Source organism: Petaurus breviceps, unplaced genomic scaffold, assembly GCF_028583685.1.
Source record: "Petaurus breviceps papuanus isolate PSGF00001 unplaced genomic scaffold, PetGlider_PUasm1.0 208, whole genome shotgun sequence".
Taxonomy (NCBI): domain Eukaryota; kingdom Metazoa; phylum Chordata; class Mammalia; order Diprotodontia; family Petauridae; genus Petaurus; species Petaurus breviceps.
Genome location: NW_027185852.1, coordinates 23,951,772 through 23,972,693, shown reverse-complemented (window position 1 = coordinate 23,972,693; position 20,922 = coordinate 23,951,772). Strand labels below are relative to the sequence as shown.

At 52.2% G+C, this 20,922-nt stretch overlaps 1 protein-coding gene across 1 annotated transcript; it reads right to left on the bottom strand.

Moving 5' to 3' along the window:
* Positions 1-5,308: 5,308 nt before the first annotated feature.
* Positions 5,309-20,813, bottom strand: LOC138165343 (origin recognition complex subunit 1-like). Its single transcript, XM_069093570.1, has 17 exons — positions 20,667-20,813; positions 20,025-20,133; positions 19,216-19,343; positions 17,078-17,256; positions 16,067-16,397; positions 13,143-13,407; positions 12,175-12,279; positions 11,707-11,986; positions 10,217-10,299; positions 9,693-9,794; positions 8,717-8,888; positions 8,041-8,148; positions 7,792-7,941; positions 7,576-7,695; positions 6,489-6,658; positions 5,778-5,865; positions 5,309-5,658 (listed from the first exon to the last, which is right to left on the bottom strand). Exons 2-17 carry the CDS (start codon positions 20,120-20,122, stop codon positions 5,464-5,466), a joined length of 2,574 nt encoding a protein of 857 aa, XP_068949671.1. The 5' UTR covers positions 20,123-20,133; positions 20,667-20,813; the 3' UTR covers positions 5,309-5,463.
* Positions 20,814-20,922: the final 109 nt, after the last annotated feature.

Genomic DNA, 20,922 nt, shown 5'->3' with positions numbered 1-20,922 from the left:
GAGCCCCGCCCCGGGCCCTCCCCCGCCCACGTGGACGAGCCCAGCTGCGGTGCTGGGGGCGAGGCAGAGACTCTGGGTGCGCACTTACGTGCCACCTGCTGTGTGCCAGGCTGCGTGCAAGCATGGTATGGACAGGAGTGCACTGGGGATAATCCCAAGCGAGGCTTCCTTTGGGAGCATTTTAGCTGGCACTTAGAGGCGAGGGAGAGCAGCGCAAATGCCTAGAGGCTGGACGGGCGGCGGGGGTCCTTGGTTTGCAGAGGCTGGGGGAGAGGGAGGGGAGGGGAAGTTGAGTCTGACCTTAGCTTTAGGCTGGACTGGGGGGGGGGCACATGTGGCAGGCAGACCACCACCCGCCCCCCCCCCCCAGCTGTTGCGCTTGTCCAGGTGTGAGAGGATGGAGGGTCTGCAATAGCACCAGGGGCCGCGGCTCTAGAGGAGAGGCCAACTTTGAGTTGACCCGGTTCACCCAGGGGTCAAGATGGGAAAGCAGGCGAGTGCAGACGGGATGCTGAGACTGGGCCATGGACCTCCCTGCCAGAAGAGAAGTCTAGGTGGCCTCTCCTGGAGGTCCCCTCAGCTCAGCCGTCCCTTGGGCTCTCGGACTCCCAGATCTCAGGGCCTTTCCAGCTGGCAGTGTCTCTGAAGCACCACTTAGGAATTACACTTACCCCCTGTCCACTGCCCTTCCTGTTCAGCAGGGCCCAGTACACCATAGCCAGGAAGACTTTCAGCAATGAGGACCCACCCCTGGGCCCCCAGAAGCAGCCCGCCCCATCTCTGCCCAGCTCTCTCTAGTCATTAGGAACTTGTCTTGACATTAAGCTTATGTTGGTCTCCCTTCATTTGATCCCAGGTCTGCTTTTGGGACCAGGTAGAACCTAACGCCCTCTTCCCCATGTCAGTCCTTCTAAGTCTTAAATTCCTCCTGTTTCTCATAGGACCAGTCTTACCTGGCCACACCCCACTGGACTTCTCCTGTCACCTCATCACCACCTTCTGTCCTGATGAGACGATGGAGCAGTGAACTCCAGACCTCCATTTAAGGAGGAGCCCAGGTCATAGCGATTCCTCATTTCTCTCCTAGCCATCCTACTTTGGGACTTCTCTGACTTGATTGCGACCCCCTTTTCAGCTTCCTTTTGTCTCTTCCCTTAGATTAGAAGCTCCTTGGGGGCAGGGACTGTCATTCTTTTTTGTTTTTGCATCCTGCTTATATGTCAGGCACTGACATATAACAGGGGTCTAATAAATGTTTACTGATTGATAATAGCACTTATGTGGCACCTACTGTGTGCCAGACCCCCTCACTAAACACTTTACAGATATTATCGAATTTGAGGGCAGCTGGGTGGTGCAGTGAATGTTGCTTTGGGCCTGGTGTCAGAAGACGCATCTTCTTGGGATCAAATACAGCTTTAGACACTAGCTGTGTGACCCTGGACAAGTCACTTAACCCTTTTTGCCTCAGTTTCCTCATCTGTATAATGAGCTGGAGAAGGAAAGGGCAAACCACTCCAGTATATTCACCAAGAAAACCCCAAATGGAATCATTTAGAGTTGGACATGATTGAAATGACTAAACAACAGTAACAAACCTGAAGACAGGAATTGACTCCAACTGTTTGAAGAGTTATGTAGATAGATTTGTTCTGTCTGGCCCTACAGAGAAAAACTGAAAAATGGAGGAATTTACAAAGGAAAAAATCCAGGCATGACGTCAGGAAAAAACAAACGAGAGAAGGCCCAAAGTGGCGCGGGCTCCCTTTTATTGGGGTAGGCTTTTCAGAGGCTGGATGAGAACTTAGGGGACCCTTGGCAAACTCTGTGAGGGCAGGGAGCATCAGACTCTTTGTGTCCCCAGGGCCTGGCCCATAGTAGGCCCTTAAAGGCTTGATGGATTGGATTGGTCAGAGGTCAGAAGGAGTCTGGGCTTCTTTCCAACTCTATGTGGGGTGGAAATAGCAGCAATGCAATAGGCCTCTTCTTGGGCACTCCGGGAGGGCTTCCTGTGCATTTGCTCTTTGGGTCCTCACAGGAGCCGCCCAAGCTGATGTACCAGGCCATTTTCCCCATATCAGAAGACCCAGGTCTGAGTTGACTTGGAAATTTTAGCCAAAACCACTGAAAAAGTTTTTTTTTTTAAAGTTTTCTCATTTTAATAACTTTATAAGACAAAAATTCCAATTAAGCATTTACTTTCTTTTGACCTCTCATACTAGGGTGAAAAAGAAAGAAAAAACTCTGGTAACAAATAGGCAGTCAAGCATCCACACATTTCCAAAAATGTGTCTTATTCTGTATCTTGAATCCATCAGGAATCAGACTTGGCTATTGCACTTATTGGAGTTCCTGAGTCTTTTGAAGTTGAGTTCCAAAGTCTTTCAAAGTTGTTATTCCATCATTTGACTTCCTGGTTCTGTTCTCTTCATTCTGCATCAGTTCATTCAAGTTTTCTCACATTCTCTCAACTATTCCTTTGTTCACTTCCTACTTCACAGTAGCATTCCATTACATCCATATACCTTAATTTGACAATTCCTTCTCCTAATTAATAGGAACCCCCATAGTTTCCAGTTCTTTGCCACCACAAAAGAGAAGCTATTAATATTTAATACCTATTAGTTCTTTCCTTTTTCTTTAATCCCTGAGTTTAGACCTAGTAGCGGTGGTATAACCACTTCAAAAAAACTGCAGTTAAGTGATTTTTATGGGCACAGTTGCACATTGCTTTAGCAGTTACTGTATTCCTGATGGGTGCGATAGAACCTCAGAAGCGCTTTAATTTGCATTTCCTAATTACTAGTCATTTAAAGCATTTTTTTCCCCATATGGTTGTTTCTAGCTTGGATTGCTTCCATTGAACCTTTGCCCTTTTACCATTATCTATTGATTAATGTCTCTTAGTCATATATCTTAATCAGTTCCTTATATAGCTTGGAAATCAGAACTTTATCAGACAAACTTCCTGTATAGATTTATTCTCCACTTCTCTCTCCATTCAACTCAGCTTCTAATTTTAGCTGCATTGATTTTATTTATGCAACTTTTTTAAAAATCAAAATTCTCCATTTGGTTATTTTGGTCATCTGTCTTGCTCAGTCATAATCTTTTTATTCATGGATAGCCCCAAGAAATTTCTATCCCATACCTCTAATTTGTTCATGTGGCCTTTTCTAAGTCATTTGTCTATTTGAAATTAATTTTGCTATATGGTGAGGTATTTTTTTTTGAGGGGGGCAAGGCAAAGCAATTGGGGTTAAGTAACTTGTCCTGGGTCATACAGCTAAGTGTTAAGTATCTGAGGTCAAATTTGAATTCAGGTCCTCCTGACTTCAGGGCCAGTACTCTATTCAATGCGCACCTCGCTGCCCTGTGAGGTATTATTCTAAAACTAATTTGCCACACTGCTTTCCTTTGCACAAGTTTTTGCTGAATTGTCATTACTCTAATAGCTGGGGTCTTTTTTGGTTTTATTTAAGTTTATTTTATTTGCTTCTGTGTGTTATGAATAGAATTGGTTCCACTGATCAGCCTGTTTTCTAATCAGAAGCAAATAAGTTTTAATTGCTGCCCTGTATAATTTTTCTTTTGCTTATGAATTGCTTTCTGTATCTACCTCCCTCCTCCCTGTTCTCCCCTATATTCATTGAGTTGAATGTATTTCTACACTAGCCTCTTTGTGTTCCATCCACCTTTCACTGGTTCTGTTTAAAGTGAAATTTAAATGGTAGTGCCTGTTCCTTTTTCTGCTGGTGATGTGAGCTATAACTCTACTCTCCTTCCTTTTTTCCCTGTTATTCCCAAGAAAAATTATCATATTACATAACCAATTTTACATATGGGACCAAAATATTCTTTTTTCTAATTCTTAATAACCAATTAGTAGGGTTTTTTCTCTTTTTGCCTCCTCAAAGCCCAGTTCTTGTGAAGGACAGGGCTGACAAATGAGACATTCTCCTCAGTCTTGGGGGAGACCCCACCCAAGTAGAAGAGCTTTTTTTTTTTTGGAGGGGGGAAGGCAAGGCAATTGGGGTTAAGTGACTTGCCCAAGGTCACACAGCAAGTACATGTGGTAAGTGTCTGGGGGAGGATTTGAATTCAGGTCCTCCTGAATCCAGGGCTGGCACTCTATTCACTGCTATCACCTAGCTACCAGGGAAGAGTTTATTTCTGATTAAAATGTAAAGAGAATCTAATTTAGGTGAATTCTGGCCCATTGTGTTCAATTTAAATAGTCAGGGTGGAGATGATTCTCATTGATAGGATCAAAGCCCCTCATTAATTACCCAGAAACACTCTCTGACTTTTCATTCACATAATTTCCCCCTTTCATTTTCTAAAAAAAATTTTATTTTTGGTTCTGAATTTTGACTGACATTCTCTAGTTTTCTTCACAAGATGACTGGTGGATTTTTTCTGTGTTTTGCTCTCTTGTTCTGATAGTCCTGAGCAGCCCTTCCTTATTTCAGACTTACTGAAATATATCCAGCTTCTTTTTGGTCAGGCAGTCCAATGACTGTTAAATTATCCTTCATTCACCTTTTCCCCTTGGTTAGTTTTTTTTGATTGGATACATTTTGGCTTTGATATTTCTTGTTTCAATTTCTTGCTTACTAGTAATTTTTTGTACTTTTGGAACTGAGCCCTTAATTTACCTTTCGAGCCCCTCCGGCACTCATTTCTAGTCTAATTTCTCTAGAGCACTCATTTAATTTGTAGTATCGTTTTAAACATAAAAAACAACAAGGTTCTTCAGAATTCTAGCCAATCTTGTGGTCAGGCTGTATTGTATTTTATTTTTTTCAAGCTTTACTTGTAGTTGGAAGGATTCTCTTCTGGGTTTATCTTGGGCATCCCAGGCTTTTTCTCATTGGTGTCTTTTTTGGTTAATCATTTCCTAAATTAGGCAAGGCTCTATGAACACTTGCAGGAAAGTCTGGGCCCTGTTTATATTATATACTGTCCTGCTCTGGTGTTCTCAGGGTAGTGGGTGCTGTGCTCTCCAAGGATCTCAGGGACAGCCCAGGAGTCTTTCATTGGATTCTGTCAAAAGGCCACACCTAAGGATCGAGAAGGCTACAAGTTCCCCACTCCTGGTCCAGAGAGTTGAAAGATACTGCCCTCCTCCCTTTTTAATTAGTTGGTCTTTGCCAGCAGCAATCCCCAGCCACCCGAGATCATGTCACACAGCCAGACTCCAGTGGCTGTGGGAGTTGATGAAATGAATGTTTCTAGGTCGGTGAGTACCAATGTTAAATCAGGTTTTAAACACTTCACTGGTAACAAAGTTCTAACTCCAAAGATGTGTTAGAAAAAAACCAAAATATTTAATGTAAAATTTTAAACACGATAAAACTATTTCCATCCAGTATAAAAGCATCCTCCTTGCTTAAAATAATAAAAACTGAATTTAAAAACAATAATTTGTAATAAGTTAAGCATCTGCTCCTGGCTTCCTTCTCACTCCTCCTTCAGAGCGTACAGCACGTCATCCTGGCTCATGTTCAGACGCACTCGAAGTAACACATCATTTTTACTGGGCTCCACTAGCAGAAGCCGACAGGAGCCCAGGCGGGAGCACACGGCCATGGTCTCAGACACCGTGGGGTGTGGCAGGCCCTCAATTCTGCACAAAGCCACGTGCTGATGGTAGACCTGGAAGAATGCAAAGGAAGCAGCGGTGAATGGCTCTCCCAGATGCTGGAGGCTGAGTACAGAAGTCCCTCCCGAAGTGGGAATCCCCTCCGTGTCTGCCCCCCAGCAGCCAAACCCACCTGCTGAAGCGTAGCTTCTTCCAGGCCTGACCGCCGGAATTCTGCCAGGATGGCTCTCAGGAAGCCCTGCTCCAGGACGGAGGCATTCCTAAAGAAAGGCAGAGACACTGTGCTCTCACCAGAGCCTAGAGCCCCGATGCCACTTCTAAAGGACATTTAACATACAGCTGGCTCAACCCTGCTGAGGCTTTCTGAGCTGGCTACGGTTCTACAGACCCCCAGAAGCTGCTGAACTGTGCTCCGGACAGAGTGTGGAGCCTGGCATCAGGCCCTCACTAGCTGTGGGCCCTGGGCAAGTCACTTTACCGCTGTGTGCCCATTTCCTCAGCTGTAAAATGGGGACAATAATAGCAGCTCTCTCCCAGGGCGGCTGTGGGGATCCCATAATGAGACAACATTTGTGAAGTGCTTAGCACAGAGCCCCGCACACGGCAGGCGTGAATGAAGAAAATGCTTGTTCTCTTCTCCGTGAAGGACAGTGGAGCCCTGGGCCAAATGACCAGACCGCAGGGGTCCAGCTCTGTCATTCGCTAAACACGGAAGCTGCAAAGTTGCAAGAGGTGACTTTGAAGGTTTCTTTAGCACGGAGGAAGACGTCTTGAGCAATGGCCAGCGCAGGATCACGTGGGCCTCCCTCGTCCTCAGGACCCAGGCACACCCTTCTCTCTGGAATACTCCAGGGTAGGGGGGCAGGTCAGAAACCAGACTCACCTGATGGCCATTATGTAAGCGGATGAAAACATTTCTTCTGCAGCTTGCAGCACGTGGGCCACCTTGACCAGGCCCAAGGAATCTGGCTTTTGGCTGGAGAACTGGCAGATCTCTGTGGCTCTCCTGCAGACATCCAGGCAGCGCCGGGCATCACCAGAGAGGGCTGCTACCTAGAATCAGAGCATGCTGTCAGGGACCCCGAAAACCTGGCGGAGTCTCTGGGTCTGGCTGTGTAAGTCCCCAGTACGCCACAGAAGTCCCATACTTCCTTCCAACAGAGAGCAGGCAGACAGGACTGCATGTTAAAGAAAATGACTTGTGATGAGGCTTTTTCCTCGGGAGTTTGGCGCTGGGCCATCTGGGTGACTCAGGGAGTGTCGAGGAGCTGCCCTGAAGCTTGAGACTGTCACCTTGGGAGTATATTCCTGCATTTGAGAGGGAGCCAGACTGTTCCACCCAATCGTGACCGACTCTCCAAACATCTAGGAATGCAACGACTCCCTCCAGAGTTCTTATAAAACACTGCCTTCCTGCACGGCAGGGAGAGCCCTTGTGGCCTACGTCTGAGAGATGACCAGCCGTGGCTTAGAGGGCAGCCCCCACCCTGCCAGGCCGATCTCAGCGATCGCTGTCGACACTGCCAGTGTTGTGGAGACCACATGTCTGCAGGAGTGCATTCTGGTCTGCCTGTTTCAGAACGGACAGTGCCAATCTGGAGGGTATCCAGAGGAAGGTGACCAGGAAGGTAAGGGAGAGGGGCACTGCCCACGAGGAGGGGCCGAAGGAGCGGGTAGTCCTAGCTGGGAAGGGGACAAATACTGAGAGTTGTTCAAGAAGGATTAGACTTGTTTCTTCTTGACTTCATACAGCAGAACACAGATGTGTCAGAGAACCAGATCTCGGCTCCACGTAGAGGAAAAACTAAGTTCAATGAGAACTCTCCCAGACCACAATGGGCAGGTGCTAGAGATGGAATGATGTACATTGGGATAAAGCAGAAAAGCTTTGGGCAGGGCTTGACCCAGAGGACCCTGAAGGTCCCTCAGGGACTCCAATGTAGCTGACGCTTATACTGAACACCGCTCACCTTCCTGGACACCAGCTGGATGGCATCGTCTTCAAAGGCCTTCACACCTTCCAGGCGCGACACTACGATCTCCTGCAGCTGTTTATAGGTGTAAGGCTGGAAGGACATCCTGGTCAGACCCTAAGAAACCCAAAGGACAGATGCCTAGAGGTCATGGCTCCACCAAGGAAGCCCAGCCTCTGCCAGCCCTGCGCCCAGGCCCTCTGCCCTCCTCACCATGCGGCTGGCCACCCTGCTCATCACCATCCTCTCAGGCAGGTCCATGGTGTTGGCAATGGCCAGGACGATGAGCTGGCTGCCGCGCTGAGCAGGCCAGTCAAACAGGCTGTACAGCACGTCCTGTTTCGGGGTCCACAGGAGGTCGAGCTGGTGGGGATGGGATGCCAAGAAGCCACTGTCAGTGCTGTTCCCTCCCAGCTACCAGCCTCGAGCTCCCCTCCCAGCTCTGCGGCCAGCCCCCCTCACCTCGTCCATCAGGAGCACTGTGGTCTCCTGGCCGGGTGCGGGCTGGCTGAATCGCTTCTGTAGCAGCTCTGCGGCATGGCTGGCAGTAGCCTTCTGACCTGTCAGCTTCTGGATGGGGAAAATGAACTACTGCTCAGCCCCCTCCCAGGACCCCTGGCCTGGGCCGGCCAAGCCAATGGCAGGAGCTCAGCTCTTCCCTGTCTTGGGTTTAATCTCGCTGGGTTAGATGGGGGTGCTGCCAATCCCAGGCTACAGACCCTCTCCCTGGGGTAGTGGGACAACGGCAGCGGTGCCTAGGAGGGGGACCCCACAGCCTGGCTCCAGCCATCTGTCCAGGCTGCTTTCACACGGCTCTCCTTCGGTGTGCCTTCTGGCCAGATGATGTCCCGCCCCTAGTCCTGCTGATGCCTTCCTGTTTCCTCAAGTCGCCCCTCCCTTCAGGCCCAGTCCGGATCCCCCTGACCCCAAGCAGCCCAAAGTCCTGGCTCCCTCTTCAGACTGCTCAGGGCACTGTCCCAATGCCGGGCTCCGTGCCACACTTGGATATGTCTCTGGTTTATCCCCAGTGCTCCTCCCCATGCTTGACATGGCTACCTGGGGCCCCAACAGCTGTGAGCTGGGGTCCAAGCCCCAGCCCTGCCTAGTCTAAGAGCGCCAGCTGGGCCCCCCAGCTCACCTGCAGGATCTGCACATAGGCCTGACGGGGCTCAGTCAGCTTCATGCCATTGACCTCGACATAGCGGAAGGGGGGCAGCTCGTCTGCCTGGGCAGCCTGCTGCAGGGAATGCACCACCTCGTGCACAATGGCTGTCTTCCCTGTCCCAGGGACCCCAGAGATGTACATGCACCTAGAGCAGGAAGGGCAGTGGTTGGCAGGATCGCGGGCGGCTCTAACATGGCTCGAGGAGCTGACCAGGGCCCTTGCCGTTAGCTTATCCTTGGGAGCCATCAGTTGCTTACACCAGCTAAGTCTTCAACCAACACTTGTTTTATTTACTATTTATGAGTCTTTAGTGGCTCCTGTCTGCTTACCACATAAAATACAATTCCTGATTTCAGCATTCAAGGCCCCCAGTCTGGATCCAATCTATGCTATCGACCGTGTTCTAGCCTGACTAGACAGCCCTCTGTGTCTCTTAGAGGGTGCCTGGCGCCCCATCCTGCATCCCTCGTCCTTTCTGGTGTCCCTTCCAATATCCTCTTCTGGCAGCTGCCTCTTCCCGCCTCATGGATGACGGATCTCTCCCAAGCTGTCAGACCCCCACCCACCCACATGGTGTGGTAGCCACAGGAACAACGGCCCCCATCATGGGAGCACTTTGGAGGCTTCATAGAGTATCCCCATGACCACCCCACAACATAGGAATGTGTGCCCAGAGATGGGGGTGCCTCCCCTGCTTCTCTGCAGAAGAGCCCCACAGCCCCACTGGCTGCAAGGTCCTTGAAAAAAGAACCATGTCTTGTTCCCTGTTTGTGGCCACAGAGCCTGCGAATGGAGCAGATGCTTTAAGCATGTCAGACAGGAAGGCACGGGCCAAGGGGCTCAGACCCTCTGGATTTCTCTTGCCTCCAAGGGCTCAGCATGGATCTTTCCCTCGGCCTTCTCCACAGCACCCTGACCTCCCCACGTTGCAGGGCCCAGGGCAACTCACCCTCCTGTCCTGTCGAGAAGCTTGCTTTCCACAAAACTGTAGATGTCTTGGAACTCCTGCTCCCTGCAAGGCAGAGACTCAGGCACGAAGGAGACGTGCAGCCTTGAAAGGGAGACAAGGGCAGGAAGAAAGTTGAGAATGGGACGAAAAGGGCAGCCCAACGCTCTGTAACAGAGGTCGTGTTCATGGCTTCCAGCCTGAGCCCTAATCCACACACCTGGAGATGCTTCTGCCCCCTGGGCTTGACCTCAAATCCTGAGCCTCTCCTTCCTTCTCCAGGTCCCCATGTCCATCTTGGTCTACACCCCCCCCCCCCTCTATCCCTGTTCCACTGAGCTTTTCTGAATCAGACAGAAGACTCAGACCTGACTGTCCTTAACCAAGGAATCCTCCCTTTTCAGAACAGTGGCCTGTTCCCTTCACTGCATTCCATGGTAGACAAATCAGTGAACTTTGACTTATTTCTGTCTTGTGAAAATCAAGGCAAACATTTTCCACCTGAAAGAGGGCATGGGCTCACTCACCGTATCTGGGCCTCTTCAAGTGAGTTGGTGGGTTTCTGGGCAGCCTTTCTGCGCCTGCGGATCTGAGGGGTCCTCAGCTCAGACTGTAAGAAAGAGACAATGGTGTCTGGTGGAGACCGCAGCCAAGGCACCTGAACAATGGTGTCCCCCATCTCTACAGCTCAGGACTGAGTGGCAGCGTTTCCCCCGACTTCTCCCTAGACCAACAGGAAACCTCGGGGACGCTCCCCTCCTATGCTACACCTGCTAGCCCATCTTTCATGTACTCCGGCCACTCTCTGCCTCTTAAGCCTGTCCATGGGTGTGGTCTGGTCTGGGATGGTGAACTCCCTGACAGGCTGCTTCACCCAACAAGCATGGGAATGCTTGCTCAGGCCAGGCCCTGGGCTACACGCTGGGGAAACAAAGGCAGAAATGAAGGTGCCTCTGTGCTCAAGGAGCTTTAAGGGAAGCGGCCGTAGGCTGGCTCCCCCATCCCTGGAAGCTGACAGCCAACCCTTCTGCCATGCCAACGCTGTCCCCTCTTCTGACTCTCACAAGGACCCTGCGGACCAGAAGCTGTCATCGTCACTCTGATTTTATGGATGGGGAAACTGAGGCTGAAAGGGGAGGACCTCATGGGGTCACATGGCTCGCCAGTCCAGCGCGCTCTGTATTCAGCTGCCCCTGAGAGGTCTGGGCGGCCACGCTGGATGGATGGAGGAGAATTTATGACTCTAGGAGCCCCCTGAGCAGCCTTATGCTGGAGGGCATAGAATAGACGCCCCATGGCCTATTATCCTGGAATAGGACCCTCAGAGCTGGTGGCTTGGTGTGGTCCAGGGACTAAAGAGGCATCAGCTGGTGGGTCAATCAATCAGGATTTATTAAGCACCATCACGTGCCAGGGACATAAGCCCTAGGGATACAAAGGCAAAAACAAGGCACTGGCTTTCACACTTAGATGGAGCTTAGGATCTGGTGATCCCCTCGTGCCTCTTCAATCATCCCCTTTTCATTTTTCATTTTTTTGGGATGAGGCAATCGGGGTTAAGTGACTTGCCCAAGGTCACACAGCTAGTAAGTGTCAAGTGTCTGAAGTCAGGTCCTCCTGACTCCTGGGCCCGCACTTTATCCACTACGCCACCTAGCCACCCCATCCTTAAAAAACTGGCTCCAGACCTCGTCATCCCCCCAAGCTGTTAACCTACATCTTGTCCTCTCTCCTTCCTTTCTCAGCCATCCCATGGCAGGGCGGTCTACACCTGCTGCCCCCCTTCCTCTCGTTCAGTCTCTGGCTCCTGGCCCCTCAAAGTTGCCAGCCAAGTCTAACTGCCAGTGGGGTGGCCTCTCCTCCCAGACACTCTCACTCACTGGGCTTTTGCACCCTTGGAGGGATAACTGAGGTCTTGGGTGCCATTGCCAGTCCTGGAGGCTGGCACTGTCAGTCCTCACAGCCTGACCTCGGATGCACACTCACCCCACAGAAAAGGTACCCAGAAGAATCTTACTGTTTTTTGTGGGGTCCTGGAAGGGGTCTTAGAAGGGGTCCTGGAAGGGGTCTTAGAAGGGGTCCTGGAAGAGGTCTTGGAAGGGGTCCTGGAAGGAGTGCACTGTATGGAAGACTTGCTGGCAGATCGCTGGGGCCTGACCACAGCGCTCTGTCTTCTCTGGCGTTGGCGGGGTGTGGAAAGTTCTTCCTCTTCGTTGCTGCTGTAGTCAGAGTTGGAAGGTTCTCCTGGTAAGTATCCATCTTCACTTTCTGAGTCACATCGACTGTCACCTAAAATTCTGGGAAGGGGAGGAGGGCACATCTCTGACATTCAGCATCCTGGAGGCCGGGCTCCCCAAAGACAAGGACCGGCTGCTTCCCCCCGCCCCAACTCAGGATCCTGATGGGCTTTCTGGACTGGTGGGGGATGGGGGCAGGGTACGAAGGCGAAGGAAGCAACATTTTCCCTTCCAAGGTGACTCATTACCTTAAAGTCTCCCTGATCTTTCTCAAGGCCCTGAGTGACTGCTTCCTGTGGCTCGATGGGCTCTCAGCACAGTCTTCCTTCTCTGAGTCCATCCCTTTAGCCACCCTGTAAGAAAGCCAGAGACCTTACTGGATGCTGCCTGGGAAGGAGGGGGGCTCAGCAGACCTCCTGCCTTCCTAACAAGAACATGATTTCCCCGCTTGCTGCACTGTGCTGAGCTGAGGTCACACGTGGGGGTGACAGGTGCCCCAGACTTTCGGTGACCAGCATCCAGCAGCAGGAAGTGCAGATGCTACAGTCTGGATGGCCAAGTTTCAGTGTAGCCACTGACACTTCAGAGCCGTGTGTGTCCAAGTGCCCCGAGCCTCGATTTCCCCATCATAAATGGGGCTGTGGTGTGTAATGCCTACTTTACTGGGTTCACTCAGGGACAGAAGGGTCCTGAGATCACTAGTGGGCCCCCCTCATCACCCATTCTACAGAGCAGGTATAATTCAATTGCTGGTCAAGGGACACGCTGGGTGTTCAGACCCAGGGTGGGCTGCTGCTCTGACTCCTGCCTGAATTTCAGGACTATGGACACAGAAACAATGGTAACGACTCATCATCTTGGATTAGATGCACTTTGCCCAAAAAACAAGTGGATGGCTCTAATCACTGGGCCTGGGCAGAGCTTCTCCAGCCTCTAACACACACCAGTACATCTGCTGGAATGAGAGACACTAGAGAAAGGCGCATCATGACAGCAGGGGGCCAAGAATGCAGCTTCTGAAACGAGATGAGCTTTGCCCTGGCACTAGGAGCCCAGAATAACCTGGCTCATCGACACTGTGCTAAGGGGGAAGGTGACGTGTTACGCCCCAAAGCCACGCACTGAACTAGAGCCGTGCAGGACCGGCGGTGCCTGGGCTGGGGTGCCATCCTGTGCCCTGAATCACTGCTGCGAACACCAGCCTGTCCTCACTCACCTGGGCCTCAAGGCCATGGGAAGGTTAGCCTCCACACCCTCTTGGAGAGGAATGAGTCTCCTCTTCTTATTAAACTTGAATTCTTTCTGAGCTGCAGGAAGGGCGTGAATTCCACCATTGGCACGAGTTTTCTTACAAGGTGAAGGGGTCTCAGGCAAAGCCACTTTCCTTTTAGTTGGTCCCAAAGAGTTACAGGGACTGTTGGGCTTAGGCTGGGTCAGCTTGAGGCTGATGTGGGCAGATTTGCAGGGTGTCCTCTGGGGACCTGGGGGCCAAGAGGGGTCAGTCAGTAGGGAGAAAGGTGAGACATGTGCCTAGCTGGATGGCCTGCTGCTCTACGTACTGTCATCTCTTGGCTTGGAACCACGCAGAGGGGGTGACTGCTCAGGCTCACCTGGCCATCAGGGGGCTCTGCACAACCTGAGCCACTCAGGTCCCGTCTAAGCAGGAACTGGGCAGGAAGGCAAGGCTGTCACCAGCTGCCCTTCCCTCATTCTCAAACTCAAGTTCTTTCTGGTACTAGAGAAGACCAGTAATTCACCAGAGAAAATACTGAGGAGATAGTGAGCAATGTGCCAAGAAAGGTCAATGGTCTGGCCATCTTGGCAACATGATGGGCAAAAGGGGTGAGGGCCGCAGAGAAGAGCTGCGTCCGGAGAGCATCTTATCAAGCAGAAGTAAGTCTAGAGAGCAGAGTGATGAAAGCTGGGGAGCTGCAGGGCAGGGCAGCGCTGTGCATCAAGAACACATACACCTCAATAGAGAGATGAGACGCCCAGTGGGAAGCAGACTGGAGAGGAGGGGGGACCCCGGAAGACACTGGGGCCAGGGACTGTGGCAGGAGGCTATTTGTACTGCAGACCACCTGGACAGAAGGAAGGACAACAAGCCGCTGCAGTAGACCTTGGCCCAGAGGCCTGATGTCCTGAGGGGGCACTAAAGGATTCAAACACCCACTAGAAGTGCGCGTGGCTTTGGGACTTGACACCTCCATTCTTCAAAAGGTAGAGGAAGTGGTGAGGGGAGCTGTTCAGGACCAGAAGGTGACCATCAGGGAAAGGGTGGGAACCTTGGAAGGGAGTGAGCTAGCCATCCGAAGCTGCCGGACAATCAATGTCAGGAGACAGGGGCAGCATCCATCTGTTCTCAATGACTTCAGGTCACTAGGCCTGACGGAATCATACCCTGGAAGGCTGAAAACTTGGTCGAGGTGGCTACCGCGCAGTTATCAATGGTCACTGGGAAAGAGGATGGCAGATGGGCCTCAAGTTTGGTGGCACAGTGGGCAGAGCACTGAACCCTGGCCTGAATTCTGCCTTAGTTTCCTCCTTTGTAAAATGGGGAGGATAAGACGATAAAATCAGGGCTGCTGGGAGGTTTAGAGTCCTCAGCCCAGAGCCTATCACTGCAAATTCATCCCCCTTCCTTTTTGGGAAGTGTTACGGGGTGTGATTCCAGCAAAGGCATTTGACCGTGTCTCTCACACTCTCTTGTAGGTATGGACTAGATGGCGTCCATGAACGCCGTGTTGGCTCCGTCTCCCTGTCTGTGGATGGGAAGCTCTCAAGGTACCGCCTTCCACACTGGAACAGCTCTCATTGTCAGGGAGTTTATCCTTCCACAAATCCACCCCTTTGTACTGTCTAAACACAGTCTCTAGCTCTGCCCTTTTCCACGTTCTTGCATGACCCTCAGTTCCTTCAGCTCTCCTTTCTGAACATGGAGTACCCCCTGTGGGGCTGTCATGTGGAAAGGGGACTAGCCTTGTTCCCCAGTGATGATAAGCTGCAAAGAGCATGATTTAGCTTAATCTCCAGACAAACCGCCTCAGAAGCAGAGATTTCTTAAAGTGGGGCAAGCTCACTTCCTCTCCTCTGGAAGTCTTCAGGAGAAAGTCAGCACACTGTCCTGTTTTTGGCTATTGCCAGCCATAGCTGGAGGCGACTTTTCTAAGAATCCTTGCTGCCCCAGGGGCTCCTGGTCAGCGGGAGACCCTGACGAGCCTTCCCAGCTTGATAGGGGGGACCCAGTGATGTGAATCAGAACCTGCCCAGAAGAGAAGCTGTGTCTTCCAGGACAACCTCATATCTCAGAAGAGGCAACAAGCACCGAATTAGGTGAAACTCTCACCTCCACACAGATGATTCTCAGAGGTGCCTGGCCCAGTCTCTCCTCTGAGCTTCAGTCCCATCAACCATTGCCCACTGGACATCTCCAAATGGATGTCCTGAACAATCATCACATCCAAGACAGAGCTGTGCTCCTGCCTCCCCCAACCCTTCCTTCCCACTACCAACCCTCAACATCTCTGCTAAAGGCACCAGAGATTGCTGAGAGTTTCAGAAAAGAACAAAGGTAGAGGAAGCATAGAGGGCCTTGCAAGGGCATTAACTGAAGGAGAGAAGGGATAAAGGGATGACCAGATCTGGTGATGGATCTGAAAAGCTGAGGCAGACATGGGAGTGTTTGGAGGCAGGAGGGAAGATGCCAGTAGACAGAGATTAGAGAGTGAGGGTGGGAGTGGGAGGCCATCTGTCAAAGATGGGAAGGTAAAGAATCAAGTGTGCAGGTAGAGGAATTGGCCTTGGCAAGCAGAAGGGCCAGTTCTTCATTTCTCCCAAAGGAATAAAGGAGGAGATAGAAGGGGAAGATGTCAGAGGGATGTGAGGAGGAGAACCGGGAGCTCTTTGCAAAGGGCCTCCATATTTGGCTGTTTTGTTGTTTTTTTTTTGGCAAAGTATGAAGTGAGTGTCTCAGCTGGGGGTGGAGGGAGAGGAGGCCATGGGAGGTTTGAGGAAAGAAGGGAAGGTTTGGAATTGCTGGGGTGAGGGAGAGAGGACTCACTGAACACTCTAAGGTTTTTGTGGGAACAGAGAGGAGGCTGGTCCCAATCCTGTTCACTGACATCTGTCCTTCAGACTTACTTCCCAGATCCAGCCGCTTTCTGGCCCGAGGAGGGGTGGAGGAACGGGGAGTTCGGCTAGCGCGTATCTCCTGGGAGGGGCAGGACTTGGAAATGGAATGGCGTGACTCTATGCGTCCAATGCCCCGCTCAGCAGTGTTCATGGGCTTGGCTCCTGGCACCTTGGGAGAGGCATTGCACCCAGGACTCTTCTCATGTGACTTCTTCATCTCAGCAAGCAGCTTTGGGGCCAGTGGGCGGAAACACTTGTTGTCCCAGGAGAGCTTGACGTAGAATGTCTGTCTGTCTTTCTGCCCCTTTGGTATAGCTTCTTTTGGGGCCAAAGCTACCACCTGCATTCAAAAGTATAAATTAGGAGGAAAAGACAACAAAGGGGAGAGTGGCACAAATGCCCCCCCCCCATCTCACTGATGAGCCAGCTGCCCAAAGTCATCAGCCCCAAATCTGAAGGTGAAAGTAAATTTGGAAAGGCTTAAGTAAGCAAAACCAGGAGAAATACACCTTACACCGCGGCCTGAAAGGACACACGTGAAGAACTGTCCTGGGCAAGTCCTTGGGCCACCCAAAGATCCAAGCTTCAGGGCTGATGCCACCTGTCCCACAGCCTCACAAAGGCGGCCTCTGCCCCAGTTGGGCGATGGCTTCCTCCCTCCCATCTCAATGTTTCTCTCCTTGGAATTCTTCCCCTTCCCCTTCTACAGAGCCAACCATCTCTCCAATGCACGACTGGTTGGATCACCTCTGGGCTCTCTCCTAGTTTTCCGTCTCTGTCTCTGAGCCCATCAGACTAGCTGGGATACCAGGAGCAATAATGGTCAGCTCAGGCCCCCTGAGCCCTGGGAGCTTAGGGTGGCAGCACATGGTGCATACTTCTCTCCATACCTCACACCCTTTCTCTGGGTAAAGCCAAGCCCACAGGGTAACATCCAATGACATTTCCCAGGAGGACCAAGTGACAATGGGAGCGACATGACACACGGGGGGCAGAGAGGGAGGCTGAGGGACTACGCACCTGAACTGGGCCGAGGATGTTCTTGATGCTGATGTCCCTCGGGGGGTCATCGTACCAGAAGATCTCCTGTGGGGCAGCCTCCCGGCCAAGCAGCTTGTGCTTGCTGAGGGGGATCTCACTCAAGCGAATGAACCACTGGACCACAGCATGCGAGGAGGGCTCAGGCTCTAACGAAGACACTGAGCAGGAAGAGAAACACAGGTGCCCCTTGTGGTCATGTGGCCAGCAGCCGGCAGAGCCAGTGTCCCCTTGGGAGCTGCCCTTCCTTCTGATAACAAGCCAGCACATCTGCCCCAGCCCAGCCAATCATTCCCCGTGGGCTGCTGTGTAAACCATGAACCCTGTCCAGGTCTTCGCCTCAAGTTAGATGGGAGAGAGCTGCCGTCTATCAAAGGGCCTTAGAAGGGTGATTCTGAGGGCTCACTGGCCTCACTGCTCTGCCTGACTGGGCCCGGTGACCTCCACAGGTCAATGCCAGCTCGCTTATCACAACCATCGGCACCCAGATGCTCCAACAAGCCATGCAAATGACCAGAAGTCCAAGGTCAGAAACAACTGAGGCCAGTCCTCAAAGAAATCAAGAGAGCCACAAGATAAACATTTTACAGACAATGTAAAATGTCCAGCTGCTGAGCTGACCCTGGCCAGAACAAAGGGACACACCTTCCCCACCAATACTGGGGCTGCTCACTGCCTTGGGGTGCTCTCAAACCTCATGCAGCTGTTTTGTGGTCACCCTCCCAATAAGCCTCACTGCCCTGTCCATTCTCCAAGATGCCCCAGATGCCCAGCTCTCCTAGGAAGGAGCCGGCCCACACTCTCCCACTTAAAACTGTTTCCCCTGTCAGCCATTCTTCCTCTTGGCGCCCAAGCTTCTGCTAGACTGACCCTTGGTGTCCCCAGCTCTCCCCCACCCCTCTATTCCTGTGTCTTCCTAGTTGTCCCCCCATGGACGCCACTCCTTACCGACTCTCTCCAGGACCATCTCCCATTCAGCCTTCATCACCTCCACCTGCAGGAAGGAGCCTTTGCCAAAGAGGCCCCATTTCCCATCCTGGTTCTACCGCTGACTGTGTGGATGGTGATTTAACAGCTCCCTTAATCAGTTTTCTATCTCTTACCTACCTCATTCTAGTCCCTCTCAGAGAATTTCCCCATAAGGTAAGAGGGACACAGCTGACCTTCATCCCCTCCTCTTCCTCTTTTCTAGGACTATAACTATGTTTGAATTCACTCATCCAGCCCTCAACTTTTCTCCTCAGTCTTGACATATATAGCAATTTCTTCTCCCCATTTTACAGATGAGGAAACAGACTAAAAGGTTAAATGATTTGCCTCAGGTCACAGAGTTACTGTCTGAGGCAGGATTTGAACTCAGGGTTTCCTGACTCCAGTCTAGACCACTATGCACTACTGAACTAGCTGATTAAAAACGAACACCTTAAAGGTAAATTACTTGTCTTCCCTTTTTAACAATCAGCTGCCTCATAATCAATCAAAACCATTTCAATCAACTTATTGGATTACAGACTATTAGAGCTGGAAAAAGGGCAGTTTGGTAGCTCAATGGATAGCGCTTGACTGGAGCTGCAAAGACACATCTTATCTTCCTAAGTTCAAATCCAGCCTCAGATACTCACTAGCTGTGGGACCCTGGGCAAGTCATTTCACCTATTTGCCTCAGTTTCCTCATCTGTAAAATGGAGTGGAGAAGGAAATGGTAAATAACTCCAGTATCTTTGCCAAGAAAACCCCAGTGGGGTCAGAAGAGTGTCAGACACGATGGAACAACAGTGAGAGCTGGAAAAGACCTCCTAAATTATTTCCTTTCATTTCACATATAAGCCTACATACATCCTATAACATATTAGACGTCCGTCACTGGAAATCTGTTTCTTCTTTTCTTTTCAACCCATCCCCTTCCCTTGCCTAAGCCCCAGTTGCTGGTGGTCTTCCCTCCCTCCCTCGCACTCTCTCTCTCTCTCCCCTCTTTGCCCCTCTTTTTCCCTGTTTCTCCTGCTTTCTTCCCTCTGGTTCCTAACCCTTTCTCCTGGGGGTGTTGGTAGGCCTGGCCCCCCAGCTAGAGCCTGATGGTGTCAGGGACAGAGCCTGGCCCTGCCTTTCCCTGGGGAACTCACCATCCCTGGAGAGCTGGAGCAGCTTAGCAATATACGGGTTGTCATCGTCATGCCCTTCTACCAGCACGAAGTCCCCTAGATTGATCTGGACTTTGGTGTTGCTGCTTGGAGATGTCACACAAATACTTCTGCAAAGCAACCCCAGGGATAAATTGGCCTAGAGTACAGGAAAATCAAGTCACTAAGACCCTCAGGCCAGATAAGGAACTTGCAGGTCAAGCCAGGTAGCTCTGCCTCCAAAAGGGAAAGAGATTCCCGGGAAAGTGTGCCCAGGAGCAGAGGTATACTGGGGGCTCCCTGGGCTCGGGCCTGACGCTGTAGGCTGATCCCCAAGATCCTCCCCTCCCCTCCCCGCTAGGGACAAAAGCTTCAGCAGCGGACCAGGAATAAGACCGAGAAGGCTGTGCCTCCCCTGCCCGGCCCGCATATGTGCACCCAGTCCCAGTCACGATCCAAACAGATACAAGTCTTTCTTTTAGAAGGACGTCGGTCCTCACAGATTCCTTCCGACCCCAGCTTAAGGCTCATCTTTTGCAAGAGGACCAGGGGAGACCCTCACCTGGAGTCCTCCCTGAGATGCGCCCCCCGAGTCTTGTCTACACAACTTAGCTGTACTTTGTCGTTTGCAGGCCATCTCCCCACTAGACCCGAGCTCTGGGGGGCAGGGATGGTCCTCACAGTCCTCGTGTACCTGGCACTCAGCGCGGTGCCCGGCACGGAGCAGGCTCTTAATAAATGCTGGCCGGTCTCTTCCCAGGCCGAGGCCCCAGAGACTGCTGCCCCAGGGAGCGGGCCTGCCGGTCACTTACCTGTAGAGGCTGCGCTGCAGTTTGCGGTCGTAGGATTCGCACTCAAGCCATGAGTAGTGCCGTCTGGCCCTGAGTCTGGTGAAATAGCGGCTGCTCATGGCTTCTGGTCCTGAGTGGGGGACGGGAGGAGAGGCGGGGTGTCAGGCGGTCTGGGGAGGCCAGGGAGCCGCAGGGCCGCGGCAGCACGGGAATCTGGGCGCCCGCGGGCACCCTCCGGGCCTCTCCGCAGGCTCCCTTGCCCCCTGCGGGGTGGATGAAGCCAGAATCCCGATCTACCCCCCTGTGGAGCGGGGATCTGTGGGGGGAGCTGATGCGGAGGGCCCCAGCGCCCCCAGGGCGGATCCCTGCCTGGACCCGCGAACATCTTGCTTTCAGATAAGGAGCCAGCCCCTCCCCCACCCCGGCACTAGAGGGCTTAGGGAAGGGGGTAGGGGGCGGGGCAGGACAGTAAGGAAGGCTCCTTTCCGTAGTTTCCCGCCTCTCTGCCCCCAGAGCTGGAACCTCCCTCCCACGCTTCCGGGCCCAGTCCGCTTCGGGGCTGCGCCTGCCTCCCCGTGCCTCAGTTTCCCCGTGTGCAAAGGAGGGGGGGGTCGCCTCCAGTTCCCCCCCGCGCACCCCAGACGCCCCGGGCCCCAGGCTCACCCTCTCGCTTTCTCCGCCACTCCGCGTACGCGCTGCTCGCCCTCCTTGCCAGCCGGCAGCTTTAGAAAGAAGTTTGAAATGAAAGATTCGCGCCAAGCCGAACGTGGCCCCGCCCCTCGCGTCACGCTAGGCCACGCCCCTTCGCCCTCTACGTCAGGGCCCGGAGCCTTTGTCTCCACCTCTCCCTCTCTCCCACCCCTCCCAGGTTCTAAAGGCCGTTCGACGTCCCGGCGTTCCGCCCCTACCTTCCCCCCCC

Bases quoted from the DNA above. Each gene is read 5' to 3' on its own strand.
- LOC138165343 (XM_069093570.1), bottom strand. From the start codon at position 20,122: ATGAGCAGCCGCTATTTCACCAGACTCAGGGCCAGACGGCACTACTCA. The intron at 19,344-20,024 runs GTAAGTGACCGG...GTTGCTTTGCAG, and splicing joins CTGCAGCGCAGCCTCTACAG to AAGTATTTGTGTGACATCTC. The intron at 7,942-8,040 runs GTGAGGGGGGCT...CATCCCCACCAG, and splicing joins CAGTGCTCCTGATGGACGAG to CTCGACCTCCTGTGGACCCC.